Raw genomic sequence first — 15,988 nt, forward strand, 5'->3', positions numbered from 1 at the left:
AATGTTGTTTATATTACAGACCAACGTAGTTATAGTTAATAGAATGTGATAAAGCCATACATAGAATATTATACAGGCATTAAAAACTACATAGTAGTTAAATATTTAACATAGAAAGGTGCGCATGATATAGTGATATATTAAAAATACTGTTTTAAAACTGTATTTTGAAAACTGTGTACTAAGAATGTTGATAATACATGTGTTAAATATATATAAATGTGAATAATATATTATGAAATTCTATGTACAAAATATGATCAGTAGACAGTGAGATAATGAGTGTTTTAAATTCTGTATGCTCACTAGTATTTTCTAGTGTTTATTTCAAATATTTTCTAACCTCAAGGTACCTGTGAAATTTTGCAATTGAAAAATTCCACATTAATAAAGATAAAAAGCCAAAGTAAAGAAAAGGTATATTTGGTTAAGTAATAATCTGTTGTGCATAAAGTGTTGTGCTTCTTAACACAGAAGCATTAATTTAGCTACAATTAAGTCATATTGAAGTTCTAAAATATTCCAATGAAACATTTGCTTTAAACCACTGACTTTAGCTATAGGAATAAAAATTTTAGAGTCAAATATTTGAGACTTTTTAAGTGTGATTCCATTACATATCAGAGCTTCTCAATCTCATGTGAGCAGTGGTCTTAAAGTTATTTAAATACTATGAATCAATCATTATAATGTATGTTGGTACTATAGTAATGTAGAGAGCATACTTTTACCTTAAAACTGTAGTCTGTTAAATACTGAAGATCTTTTACATAGAAATCGCAGTTCTCACGTGACTCATTTCTAACTAGAGTATTTCCAGCTTCAACTTCCAAACGGTAATGTCCATTGGGGCCATTAAGGTCCCTGGGAGCCCTACACTTGACACTCATACTATTTTCTGATGTCCTGGAGACAGTCATGTTCTGGACCTGGCTTGGAGCTATCAAAATGAAGAAATATTTGTTATTAATAATTTAATAGATGCATATGTAAATTACTTGACAATATTTGGATACAGTATAAAGTATTTTAAGTGTTAGCTTGGGGGTTATAAATGAGGAAGTTATGATAGTACATAAATTAAAAAACAATATCAAAACCCTGAAAAATAAATCACTCATTTATTCAGTAAGTATTAGCATATAGGTTGTACATGAAGCCACGAGAGTTATTGCAATCCCTGAAGGAGAGTGTGTAGAATTAGAGAATAGAGAAAAGGGGAGGGGAGTGGGGAAGAGGGGGAGTTTGGGGAGAGGAGAGGAAAAGTGTTGTTGACTGGGAAACCTCCAAGGCCTATTACACAATCCAGACCCTCCTTTCCTGGAGTGCTAATGTTATCCTGGTAAATACCTAGATGGGTTCTTCAGGAACAGAAACACATTGTCTTCTTTTTCTGTGATATAGAAACTCAGGAAAACAACAAAAGCATAGAGCTCCAGGACCTGCACTTTTCAAACCAAAACCTAAATGACGTTAAAAGTGTCTTACATTCAGCCCCAAATAGCACAATATTTCTTCACAAGTCCAGTGCCCATTAGGGTCTCTGGAGCTATAGATGCTGCCTTAAAACAGGGCATTTCTTCTTCCCTGTCCTCGATGGAGGTTAACATGTGCCCCAGAAGCAGATCTAACTTCGGGCCTGGAAACTATGGAGAGATTATACTAGTGGCAAGAACCAAATGCCATTGAAAGGAAATCTTAAATGAATAATGTGACATAAAATAAAATAGTAAGTAGTTGAGGGTAACGAAGAGAAGAAAATGCTAATAAAATATTACATTTTGTGAAATGTTTTATCAGGTGAACAGAGGTTAGTAGGCTAATGCTTTATGAGACATTGTTAGGTTTCTGATTACAATCAATATTTCCAGATAGTAAAGACAACAGCAAACAGTGAATGTTTTAGTCTAAGTTGGTTAAGTACTTAACTGCATGAAATTTTACAAACTGATGCCAATTAAGATGCTTTTATGCTTCGTCCTTAAAATTCTATGACTATATCTGAAGAAGAGAGAGAATCCAGGATAACGGTTTTTAAACTTTTTGTTTTACATGTTTATAAGTCCTAGATGTTAACAAATGTGCCAGGTAAATGTGCTTACTAGAATAAAGATAGAAATATTGTAGGCTAGAAAGTTCATACCTTGCTTTTTACCATTTATGGAAAGAAGCACTAAAACATATAACTTACGAGCACTTTTAGTTGTGAAATTACATGTTGCAGCAGTTCCATTACGTTGCACTTTTGCAATGATGTAGGCATGTAATGATAAATTATATTTTGTATAAGGTTTAAAATTTTGCAAATTATACTCTCTCCGGTTTTTATCCAGATTGAGGCATTTTTTTCCTGAGGAAAAATGTGAAAAAAATTTAGTAAGTCATTAAAAGTCAGTACTACCACGTACCTAATTTGGTCTCTACATCACACTGTTCCAAGTGGACTCCAAACTATTGAGTGATTGAAAAATAAGTACCTCCTTGATACTCAAAAGTACCTACAACTATCAGCCAGTGTATTGAACAAACTCAGTTATCATTGGTAAAATTAAATATTGAAAAATTATGGTTTTGTATCATTAATTTAGTACACAAAACATTTAATAAGTTCAGACTCATTTGTGAAGATGATGTCTTTTGTTTCTGAGAAAACACAGCCCCCATTGTGTACTGTAAGTCTTGAGTTGCATGTTTCAGAATGATTCTTTTTTAGAAAACCTTTTCTGATATGTAACCTCCAAACCGAACTTCGGTATTAGCTACTGTTTTGAATGTTAGATGCAGAATCCAATTGATCATCAGTCATTAGGTTGATTCTATCATAGTAATTTGGACACTACACTAATTAATGGGAGCTGTGAGAATGAGGGAGTTTCACGCTGGAAGTGGAATTCAGCTGTTCATTGAAAGGTAAGTGGAACTGAATACATGTAAGGGAGGAAAGAAAACATTACAAATGAAAGAAGGAATGTTTTTGAGTTTAGGGACAAACCTGGTCAGGGCAACAGCTCTGGCTGGAGAGGGATATGAGAGGTAGGACAGTGTCTAAGTGTGTTTTCACACTCAGGCGGAAGACTTAGCACTTGTTAAGTAAAAAAAATCACCAGCTTCTGCTATTTTTGAGTAGCCAAGTGACATCAGGAAAGAGGATGATTAGAGTGGCAACATGTTTCTGGATAGAGCTACAGTAATAATACTATCAATAATGATTTTAAAAAAGAATAACTCACTGTATGTGCCAAGCACTGTTTCAAGGGGTATACATGAAATAATTAATTTAACCATCACTGCAACTATTAGTTGGTACTCAGTATCATCTGATTTTACAGATGACAAAACTGAGCCACAGAGAGATTAAGCAATTTGTTCCGTTTTTTTTTTCTTAAAAAAATAAAAGGCATTACACAAAATAATTTCCAGCAACATCATGGTGGTCTTGAAAGGTGCATACTACTTTCAGTAACTTTTGAAAAATAATCCTTTAAATCCAATAAAGCACAAAAGATCTCTTCCCCAATTCCCCAATTACCAAGAAGCTTCACTGCCACTTGCCATCATTAAGTTAATGAGATAAAACTGCAGTTCTCCAAAATATCTTACGCTAAAAATGTGAGGAAAAACAAACAAACACACTTTGGGAGGCCGAGGCGGGCGGATCACGAGATCAGGAGATCCAGACTATCCTGGCTAACACAGTGAAACCCCGTCTCTACTAAAAATACAAAAAAATTAGCCGGGCGTGGTTGCGGGCGCCTGTAGTCCCAGCTCCTAGGGAGGCTGAGGCAGGAGAATGGCGTGAACCCGGGAGGTGGAGCTTGCAGTGAGCCGAGATCGCGCCACTGTGCTCCAGCCTGGGCGACAGAGCGAGACTCCCTCTCAAACAAACAAACAGACAAAAACAAGAGCAGAAAGAAAACAGATCAAGCTACTGAACTTGAACATCTATCACATTTTCTGTTAACCTCAGTTTCATCATATGAACTATCAAGATATGTATGCACATCTCCATCGAGTTATTAAAATAGTTGATAAAATCTTCAAATAATACATAATAAAAAATACCTTCTAAATGAAGAAAACTAAATTAATGTCAATTGCATTTCTTCTCCTCTTTTAATCCCTCTCTTTTAGAGACACTGAAAAAATTAAATTGTGAAGTAATGAAGTGAAATTTAATATCTGATTAAAAAGTAATACAAACGGCAAATTTCATAGACTTTCTTCCTGTGGATTTTTAATAGTAATTTTATTTAAAATGGTGAGAAAAGTTAAATTGCCTTAACAATACTACAATCCTATCAACTCTCTTTGCCTTAGGTAACATGGGAGAGGAGAGAGGTATATGTTTGCGATGAAGGAGAAAACAAAAGCAGAGTACGCTATTTAGAGCAGAGCTGGCTCCAAAGAGCCCTTTATGCAGTGTCAGGGCATGGTCCAAAGCTGCATTCAGTCACCAATCGGCAGCTTTGGAGAAAAGAAAACACACAGCCTGATATCATCTAGCCTCCTCTTCTCACCCATTCAATCCCGTTTAAGTGTTCTATGTGGACAGCTATTAAATTTGGGTAACACTATTTAGTTGCCCAATAAGAAGGACCCATGCTAGTTGCTGTAATGAGTTGCTACTAACTCATTACATCCTTTTTAGCCTAATTATGCAAATACAGTGGAAATGCGGTTTAAAAAAAACTGTGTAAAAATATAAAAGAGTCTTTGGGAGGCTGAGGCGGGCGGATCACGTGGTCAGGAAATCAAGCCCACGGTGAAACCCCGTCTCTACTAAAAAAAATACAAAAAAAAATTAGCCGGGCGTGGTGGCGGGCGCCTGTAGTCCCAGCTACTCAAGAGAGGCTGAGGCAGGAGAATGGCGGGAACCCGGGAGGCGGAGCTTGCAGTGAGCCGAGATCGCGCCACTGCACTCCAGCCTGGGCGACAGAGCGAGACTCCGTCTCAAAAAATAAATAAATAAAGAGTCATAAACGCATAAAATGTCTACCATATACTCTGACATCGACAATACTCTCTAGTAGAGAGAGTGTAGACATTGAAGAATTCAGCAAGGGACAGTGAATAGAAGATTCAGAGAAGAGAAAAAAAAACCAACAATGTGTTCTCATAGAAGCTACAGAAAGTGTTTGTAAAAGAGGTGTCCAATGAGGCAGACAGTACCTCTGCTGTTTTATCTTCCTGGAATTTCCATGTTTCCTTTCCCATAGACTTAACTTTTAAATTTGCCATAACCTCAAATATATAGTATATATTTCTTTTCCTTGGCCTTTGAATGTTAATTTGAAAACTACATACATATTTAACTTTGCTTTAGTAATCTGATTATTAAGACCTAAACACACTAGCAAAAAAAGGCCATTAAAATATAAAATAACATAATGAAGAAAAGTAGTCTTTCACTTTTCAAGTTTTGAAGTGTATGTCTGGTTCCTTCCCCACAGCACAGAGTGACAGAATTCTATAAGAGGTTCAGTTCACTCCTATTTTAACCTATGGATAAAAGAATAGAGAAAGGGCTATCCCAGGCATTGAGGCTGCTCTGAGATACTCCACTGATGTTATTTTCTACAAACATTTTAGATCCTTTAAATTGTCCAGAAGATATTTGTTCTCTTAAATAGCATCTCATTTGAACATTTCATGAGTGAACTAGTCATAGCACATTTCTTTCTTCTTCTTTTTTTTTTAATTGCATTACTTCTGCAGAAGTCTAATTCTAAACTTAGAACTATGCTCCCAAGATTACACCAAACTGGCCTCAGTGGCTACATGGGCCCATGTTCATTTTTATTCACCCAACATTTTGTCTGCATTATTAGCTGAAACAAGTTTTACAAGCGGTTTGCTTGTTTGTTGGTTTGTTTAGGAGGCTGAATGATAAGTTCAAAGTGATTCAAATCACTTACATAATACTTGCAAGACAGAAATGAGTATTGTCATCCAGAGGTTTTCTGTCTCTAGGCTTTGGAGCACAAAGATTTAAACTAAGACCAGGAAGGACAAGCAAATATTTAGAATGTTCCGGATTTTAGTCATTTCTGGGGCTGGAAAGCTTTGAATGAGTGGAAGCAATTCTAAGATCAGGGAGTATACTATGCCTATCCAGTCTCTTAGCAGAGAGCTTTGTGGCTCACTGGCTCAATCAAAATTTCTAGTACTTTCAAATTCTTGATTTCTCTTTTCTGATGAAATTAAATTCTACACAAATTACCTGTCTTGTTTTCATAACAGAGGGTAAAATTATGAAATGATCTTTGAGGGGGAATCCAGGCAATTACTCCTTGATGTGCAGCTGTACTTCTACAAGAAATATTCTGAGGCTTTCCTGGAGCTGTTAAAAGAATAAGAATGTTATGTAATATGAAAAATAAGACATGGATAAAGCATTCTTCATATTATAAGCATGCATTATTGATAACCATATTTCGACAAATGATGAATTAAAACTAAAATTTAAAGAAATGCATCTGGGCTTATTTAATTTGTTTTAGAGTAAATTCCTTTAACAAAGTAAATGTCACACCAGATTGGCATTGTGAAACCTAAGCATTCCACTGACTTGAAGATATCTGAGAATCCCCTCTTCCTTTCATATACATTATTCATATATATTATTGCCCAGATACTGCCTAAAAATCCTGGGATTTGTAGGTTTTGCTGTGCTGAAAATCTGGCATTCATAGCACTAATAAATTTAGCAGTCACTGAGTAGCACTTGTCATTGCTTCCAGTAACTAGTCATTTGAAACTGAGAAAAACTGATAAATGTTTAAATAAAATGTATGAAGTAAAATTTACATTAAAATGTACCCATTTGAGGTATAGTTTAATGAGTTTTTAACAAATGTATACGTCCACATAACCAACACCACAATCAAGATAAAGAAAATTTCTGTGATCCCAAAATGTCCTTCTGTGGCACTTCCCAGTCAACTCAACTCCTTTGACCAGACTCACGTACCTTCTGATCAACTTTCTGTTACTACAGATTAAATTTGTCTTTTTGCACATTGCATGTAAATAAAATTAAACAAACAGTAAATACTTTTTCACACCAAACATATTGCACTCAATGTAATGTTCTGAAGATTCATTCACTTAGTTGCATGTGTCATAGATTTTTAAAAATTTATCAGTAGTTATTGTAAAGATACACCACGTTTTACCTATGATTCAACAGTGAATACACATTTGGGCTGTTTCCAGGTTTTGGCTACTATGAATGAATCTGCTTTGTCATGTTTCCTCTTTGGTAAATACCTGGAGTGAAATTCCTGGGTCATGGCTGCACATCCTGACCAATAGTTAGTAGTATGCGTCTTTTTAAGTTTAGCCATTTTAATGGATGTATAGTATTATCATCTCAGTGTTGTTTTAATTTGCATTTCTCAGATAACTAATGATGTTGAGCATCATTTAATGTGCTTATTAACCACTTGTGTATCCTCTTTTGTGAAGTGTATATTAAAAATGTTTGTCCATTTGCAATTGAGCTGTTTTATTCCTTATTTTGCAGCTGAAAGAGCTCTCTGTATATTCTGGAAAAACTTCTGTTGTTGAAAAAATTAATTTTGATTTTTTACAAACTATTTATTGCTTTTTTATTTCCTTAGTGGCCTCATCCAAAGAGCAGGAATGTTCAATTTTGATGCACTCCAATTCATCAAAAAAATTTTATGTTTCTTGCTTTTGTGCCCTAGGAAATCTTTGTTAAAGGTACACATTTTCTCCTATGTCTTTGATTAGAATTTTTATAATTATAGCTTTAGTACTTAGGTCTGGAATCCATTTTGAATTAATTTTTGTGTTTGTTGAAAGGTGAGAGCTGATGTTCATTTTTTTTCTACAGAGATACCAGGATCATTAGTTGAAAAGACTATTTTTCCCCCACTGAAAACATTTTGTGCTATTTTCAAATATAAAACATAGTTTTCTGGGATTTCTATTTTGTTGCATTGATTTATAAAGAATGTAATAATTGTGGTACTTATAAAAATATATTAAAATTTTCTAGTTATGCTGAGGATATAGTTTTTACATAGTTTTATTTGCTCTTCTTGTAGCTGTATATTATTTTGGGGGAGTATGAGGAAACAAGGGTTTAGGCAGCCTCTTTAGCCTTCAACCATCCTTTTTACATAAAACTTAGAATTACGGGCTGGGCATTGTGGCTCATGCCTGTAATTCCAGCACTTTGGGAGGCCAAGGTGGGCGGATCATGAGGTCAGGATAGTGAGACCATCCTGGCTAACACAGTGAAACTTTGTCTCTACTAAAAAAACAGAAAATTAGCAGGGCGTGGTGGCACGCACCTGTAGTCCCAGCTACTTGGGAGGCTGAGGCAGGAGAATTGCTTGAACCCAGGAGTCAGAGGTTGCAGTGAGCCGAGATCACGCCACTGCACTCCAGCCTGGGCAACAGAATAAGACTCCGTCTCAAAATCAAAACAAAACAAAATTTAGAATTACATTAATAAGTTATGTCAAAAATTTCTCAATATTATCCTTAATAAACAAATTCAGTAATGTGACAGATTGCAAGATCAATACAGAAAAATCAATTGTACTTTTGTACATTAGTAACAAATCTGAAAATGTGATTAAGAAAACAACAGCATTATAACCAGGAATAAACTTAAACTAGAAATAAATTTAACAGAAGAATTATAAGACTAATGCACTGAAAACTACAAAACATTTTGAAAATAAATTAAAGAAGACCTAAATTAATGGAAAGACATCTTGTGTTCATGAACTGGAAGGCTAACATGGTTAAGATGGCAATATTTCCCAAATTGATCTACAGATTCAATGCAATACCTGAAAGAATCCCAGATGGCTTCTTTATAAAAATTGAAAAGTTGATCCTAAAATTCATACAGAATTCTAAGTTCCCTTAGATATTCTAAACAATCTTGAGGAAAAGTAACAATTTGGGAGAACTTACAGTTTCCAATTTCAAAATTTACTACAAAGCAGCAATAATCCACAGTGTAAGCATGACATATAAATCAATAAAATAAAACTGAAAGTTCAGAAATAAACCCATCATTATGGTCAACTAATTTTTGATAAGAATGGCAAGACTATTCAATGGGGGAATAAGTAGTATTTTCAGCAAATGGCACTAGAAAAATTACATGGCCATATGCAACAAAATGAAATTAGACTGTTACCTCACACCATATACAAATATTAACTCAAAGTGAGTAACAGAGCTAAATTTAAGAGCTAATGCTATACAATTTTTAGAACAAAACATATGGATAAATCTGCATGACTTGGCAATGGACTTTTATATATGACACCAAAAACATAAGCAAAAGAAGTAAAAATAGATAAATTGAGCTTCATTGAAATAAAAAGCATATGCTTAAAAAGTATCAAAAACAGCAAAAAGACAATTTATTTCCTATGATTCTCAAATAATTATAAGAACATGAAACGGGAAGCAATTTTATATATAAATGCAAGTTAACATACTCACTCCCAAAATCTGTTTTAATAATTTTACTTGTGCTAGTATACATGCGGTTATTATAGAGTATTTCTGAGTCACACTTATACTCATGTTCGGGTTCAAGGTTTTCTAAATTAATTTCTTTCTTATCAAATGTTGTATTACCTGAAATAAAGAAATATTTCAAATGAATATATCGATGCAATATTTCACGCACACATTTATTTTCTAATTTCACATTTATAATTATCTATTTAATATTTATCAGATTGAAACATCTGTGGAAATTACCAAAATAATAAAAAATCCTAAAAATAATTTTTACATTCAACTTTTATGAAAATACAGGCTGAGTTTCCCTTATTCAAAATTCCTAGCACCAGAAATGTTTTGGATTTAGTTTTTTTTTTTTTTTTATTTCAGATTTTGGAATATTTGCATATAGATGATACAATATCTTGGGAATAGGACACCAGTTCAAATGCAAAATTCATTTATGTTTCATATATACCTCATATACATAGCTTGAGGTCATTTATTTTTCTCTGGGGATGCTGACTAAATTTTGTGTTGTTTCTGCATTTTGACTATGACCAGTCACTTTAGGTCACGTGTAAAATTTTTCACTTGGTTGAGCCGCATCATGTTGGCACTCAAAAAGTACTGGATTCAGAGAACATTTTGGATTCTGGATTTTCAGATTAGGGATGCTCAATCTGTATATAGCAAATATAACTTAAAGTTGAGATTGCACCTCACCTAGTCTTTATCTAATAGATTGTCTAGAGAAAACATTTTATCATTGGTCTGTCTTATGTTTGCTCTTCCTTTCTTTGTCTACTTGCCTGATGGCCGTGAATCTATACTATGATGATTAGGTAATGATTACACTGAGCGCAATGCTCCATCCTCTACCTGTGTAGCTGTGGATATGCGTGCATACGCATGCACACCTGAGCACATCTGTCTGTCATGCCAGCTATGGCTTGGCAGATGGCTTTAAGTCAAAAGGTGGGAGAGTTCACCTCATTAAATTCAAATGCACTTTAAAAATACTATCTCAATTATTAGTTGCCTCAATTCAAATCCAAACACATCTCTAGATGCACTTCCTGTTCTTTTTCTGCTTTCTTCTTATTTAAGTGCTCTTGAACTTGTGTATGAATTTTGTTGATGCAGGATGGAAAAAGTAAACTATTGAACCATACAATCTTGTATTTGTTTTCCTTACTTCATAACAGAGTTTTGTATTATCATTTCCTTATAACACCCTTCTTTCATGATCTCTTCAACAATGCCTGTGTATAACAATTGCCAAGAAAATTATTGTAAATTAATTGACTTTCAATTTTTAGATATTTATTTTTCATGAGAAGTATTCATTTATTTTGTGAATTTGTTTGAATTGTATAGATAATTTAATTATTTGACTCTAAAGAAAAAGACAAGAAAGAAAAAAGACAAACAGAGGGAGAACAAGAGAGGTAGAGAGGAAGAGAGAAAGGGCAGAGAGTAAAATTAAATAATATCTAGAACAACATTGTACCACAAAAAAAATTCTCTGGTCAATGTTATATTCTTACCACATTGAAATCTGTAGGTAATTTTATTTGTACCACAATCAAAGGTTTCAATCTTTTCCCATTTTAAACAAATAGTAGTATCTGCTTTTTCATCTTTTGTACAATCATGTAACTGAAACTTTTCAACCCCTGCCAAGAAGATACAGAAATAAACTTGATTAGTATTTCATAATGTGTATCCCAAGCCCTCATTCATTCCTAACATCTCAGTTAAAGCCACTGAAATTATGCTAATGACATAGAATTTGGCAAGGATTGAGATTGCTATGGGAAAAGTCTGATAACTCTAGGGATTTGGTTTTTTTTATTATTCACTTTATTATTTTTAGCACCATATATTTTGGTAGTGTTTCCTTTATAAGTTATACCACGTTAAAAAATGAAATGCAAGCAAACATGTTGATAAAATTGTAGCTTTCGCACATTTTAAAAAATACTCATGGCCGGGCGCGGTGGCTCACGCTTGTAATCCCAGCACTTTGGGAGGCCGAGGCGGGCGGATCACGAGGTCAGGAGATCGAGACCAGGGTGAAACCCCGTCTCTACTAAAAATACAAAAAAAAAAAAAAATTAGCTGGGCGTGGTGGCGGGCGCCTGTAGTCCCAGCTACTCGGAGAGGCTGAGGCAGGAGAATGGCCTGAACCCGGGAGGCGGAGCTTGCAGTGAGCCGAGATTGCGCCACTGCACTCCAGCCTGGGAGACCGAGCAAGACTCCGTCTCAAAAAAAAAAAAAAAAAAAAAAAAAAAAATACTCATTCCATTTTGTATTTTTGTTTATATCTTAAATTTTTTGTTTACTCTTTATTTACTTTTAATTGAATGATTATTATAAAGTGTATTGGGAGTTTCCCTCTTGGGAAATGCATTTTTAAGTATTGTCATCTTCTGTGTTTAATTGGTAATTTATCTCAGTAATATTTAGGGAAAATGAATAAATTAAATGGATTTTATTTTCAAAATACATTTGATGTTAACATACTTGAATGTTAATAAATTTATTAATAGTCTTGAATTATTAAATGATATGAATTTTTGTTAAATTACATGGCTCTGGAATCCCTTTTCCAGAATGCATTTGGCTAAGAGATGCTTCCCCGGAGTCTGCCCGACGCCTGTCACCCCCTCCTCTTTCCAAGCAGTAGCTTAGCTGACAAAACCAGCTTGATCTCACTAATATGACCATAACCTTCCTTTTTATGAATGTATTTTGGTTCTTCCCATACACATCAAATCCTTTTTCTCCCTAATATATTTCAGATAAATTAGTACTTAAAACAATAAATATATGTACATATATAATTAATGACTTCATTTAAGTAGAGGAGAATAAAGAAAGCTTGTAGACAATCACTTAGCAGGATAAATTATATTTAGTGCACATGAACATCTCCCTGTTAAATAAGTAAAAGTGGTGATTAATGGATGTAAACAGAAGGCTTATTTGACTCTATCATTTTTACTTGGTTAAGACAGCAGAAAGTTCACCCACTTGTTTCCAAGGGATTTCCTTTCCCTCAGCTCTGTTCTCTCACCAGACCAGTTCCTGTTACCACTGGAGAACACCACACACGAAAGTGTACTGTTTTTATAAATTTATTAAAAGAAATAAATTGATATTTACCTGGTGGCACATCTAATTTTAATTCCTTATAAGAAGTACATGAATTATGAGATATGGAAACATTTATTTCTTTACATTCTGCAAGTTTATGCACCTCATTGTTTGTGCAATTATTGTTTCCACATTCCACTTTCTCATTAACATTTAGCTTTGCCGTAAATTCTTTAGTTTCCTTGTCATATAAGTAATCCACAGTGATGTTTGCATATTTTTCATCTAAAAGAAAATAGAACATTGACTGTTACCTTATTTTTCCAGAATAAACAAAACTACATTAATGCGAATGCCAAAATATCAAGTCAACTAACCAAATATCCCCAAGAAACATGAAAAAGAAAAAACACATCAGGTGCCTCCATATCATTTTTTTTCATAATTTTCTGTGCTTTACTGCCCTATCAAGGACCCCAGCTTGTAAATTTATATTTGGATGATTACCAGATGAGTGTCTGTCTTCCTAGCTAGACTTGGAACTTCCATGAGAGCAAAGTCTAGTCTATTTTTATTAACACTGTAAATCCAGGAGTATGCATAATATTTATCCTTAATGGGAGCTCACTAGTTACTTGTTGACTTGATGCACAAATAAATGATGCATCTGAGAAATTTATTCTTGCTTTATAATTTTCTTGTTTTCTAAAATGTAGTTATTAACCATCTGTTTCTTCATATATGGGGAGCATTAATTACTCAGAGACCAGAATCCCTCATTCATTCCTTAACTTGGATAAAATTATGATTGATAATATACCTCCAAAGCACCTTTGTTTAGTGTCAACAATTTCTGCTGACTGATAAAAATATCTTTACAACAAATATAAATTTATTCATTCGTTTTTATTCAACAAAAATTATTAAGCCCTTGTCATGTGTAAGACATGGTCACCAATACTAGGAATTCAAAGGCAAGTTAGATATAATCAGCTTTTAGAAATGTATAATCCAATGTGGAGGCAGAAACACGCATGAATTGCAGGAGACATACAAACCTCTAAAATAAGATTATGCAGGAAATAATGTGGCGCTAGAAAGACAGAGATCTGTTCCATTTGGAGGTATAGGGCAGGATTTCCAGAGAAAGTGACTTAGTTTGTGTTTTAAAATATGAGCAGGAAATAGAAAAATAGACATGGGGTTTGGGGGATGAGGTTGGAGCAGAGTTCCAATTGTAGAGGAAGAGCAGGAGTGGCCACAGAGGCAGGAAGGAACAGTATGTGTTTAGAAATCTGTAAGTGGGGCGGGCGTGGTGGCTCATGCCTGTAATCCTAGCATTTTGGAAGGCCGAGGCAGGTTGATCACCTGAGGTCAGGAGTTCAAGACCAGCGTGGGCAACATGGTGAATCCCCATCTCTACTAAAAATACAAAAATCAGCGGGCTCGGTGGCATGTGCCTGTAGTCCCAGCTACTTGGGAGGCTGAGGCAGGAGAATCACTTGAACCCAGGAGGCAGAGGTTGCAGTGAGCTGAGATTGCACCACTGCACTCCAGCCCGAGCAACAGAGTGAGAAAAAAAGAAAGAACTAACAAATGAAAGAAAGAAAGAAAAGAAAACTGTAAGTGGTTCCATATTACTTAAGTGAAGAACATAAGGAGGCAATGATGCAAGAGGCGAGGAGGAGAGGTGAATGACAACCTGATTACAAAAGATCATATTAATTAAACAGACATATGAAGGCCACTCTTCACACTAAATGTATGGAAAGCTACTGAAGGCAGTGACTCCAGTGGCGAGATTTAGAAATGAATGGAGGAATAAGCCCCGACCATGAAGAACCACTTTGCTTCAACTGAGAATCAAGGAAAAAAATGAGAAAGAAAAAAAAAGAGAGAGACAAACTGTTTTCAAGTATCTGCTTTGAGTCAGCCGCTAAACAAGCAAGACAGAAAGAGAGAGAAAAAGGAGATTTTTCTTCTTGATAAGCTTTGAAGGTATTATCCACGTTTTATATTTATCATCACACTGAATCCTTGTCCCCATCCCCCTCACCAACAAACTTGCTGTCATTCCATTTTTTTTTCAAATACCTAAATTAAATTACGTGGCTTTACCAAAGTTGTCTAACTGGAAAATTTAGTTTTCAACTTTTATTTTGGATTCCAGGATTATATGTGCAAGTTTGTTACAAAGGTATATTGCATGATGCTGAGGTTTGCAGTAAAATTGAATTTGATGCTCAGGGAGTAGGCACAGTTCCCAATATAGGTAGTTTCCCAACCCTTGCCTTCCTCCCTCCATCATCGCTCTTGTATTTCCCAGTGTCTATCATTCCCAACTCTATGTCCATGTGTAGCTAGTAATTTTTTACTAATTTGAGACTAGTCATTGGTGAGAAATTAGAGCCAGTGAGTTTAGCTTGCTAGTGGGTCCTCAAAGCTTGGAATAAAGAAAGATGTAATTAAAGTGCTATTCCAAAGTGAAGTATACTGATTCTAAGTAAATAAACTTACCACATGTTGGCTTAGATGGAGTAGTAGCTGTAATGGAGAAAAAAAATAATATAAATTATTAAAATTTTGCTTTAGAATATCTGCCATGTCATTTTTGGGGAAGCTGATTTACAGTACTTCTACTTCATAAAGTCTATCTAGTTAGATTTAACAGAATATGAAGGATTTGCCTAGTACAGGTTTTAATTTCAAAACTTAAAGCATTATAAAGGAATGAGCTAATTCTACAAACTTTTTCATAAATACACCCAATAAATACAATTAACAATATTAAGACTTTTAGGTACATATCTAATTATGGTATGGCAACATGGCTGAAGATTCACACAGCCAAAAAGATTTTAAAGGTCTTCATTTTTTGATTAATCTCAATGTCAATTTATATAAGTATAACCCCCATAGTACGAAGTTTATACTTTTCGTTTATGTAAAAAAAAAGTCAGAGAAAATGCAAAGACTGCTTCATTCTCTAGATTAACTTTTGTAAGCTCTTTGCACATCTACTAGATCCAGGGTAACAAATTGCTCTCTCAACAAATTGAGTAGTATCTTGTGTGAGTGTAGGCATTTAAGCTGAATAATTGGGAGAACATGTGCTTTGTGAAAGCTAAGAGATCTCTGCTCATCTTGATTTTGGGTTGGAAGAATTTGAGGAGAATTGTGGGCTTGCAAGCTCTGATCAGCTTACTTGCTGATTCACAGATACCACCATTGCTATAACCATTCCTCAATATCTCTTTCCTTTATCTCCACGCCCTCTCACTGCTTAACTGGAACTCTGCAATCAGCCGTCTGATGCTCCTCACCACTTGCAATGGATAGCCCCTTTGATGGGTTTGTTCTTTTCCTTACTAAGACCTAAACCTGG

The 15,988-nt window shown here is 34.7% G+C and overlaps 1 protein-coding gene across 6 annotated transcripts in view; it reads right to left on the reverse strand.

The window, feature by feature from the left end:
- Window positions 1-15,988, reverse strand: part of PTPRC (protein tyrosine phosphatase receptor type C) — a 120,030-nt gene that overhangs the window by 39,025 nt on the left and 65,017 nt on the right. For all 6 annotated transcript variants that reach the window (XM_032136286.2, XM_032136278.2, XM_032136279.2 and 3 more), the window contains 7 exons: window positions 15,121-15,147; window positions 12,673-12,888; window positions 11,052-11,180; window positions 9,496-9,633; window positions 6,221-6,340; window positions 2,192-2,350; window positions 732-940 (listed from right to left, as the gene is read on the reverse strand). In XM_032136286.2, the coding sequence (XP_031992177.1) occupies window positions 732-940; window positions 2,192-2,350; window positions 6,221-6,340; window positions 9,496-9,633; window positions 11,052-11,180; window positions 12,673-12,888; window positions 15,121-15,147 (998 nt within the window). The remainder of the gene's footprint in view (window positions 1-731; window positions 941-2,191; window positions 2,351-6,220; window positions 6,341-9,495; window positions 9,634-11,051; window positions 11,181-12,672; window positions 12,889-15,120; window positions 15,148-15,988) is intronic.

Source organism: Hylobates moloch, unplaced genomic scaffold, assembly GCF_009828535.3.
Source record: "Hylobates moloch isolate HMO894 unplaced genomic scaffold, HMol_V3 SCAFFOLD_18, whole genome shotgun sequence".
NCBI lineage: Eukaryota > Metazoa > Chordata > Mammalia > Primates > Hylobatidae > Hylobates > Hylobates moloch.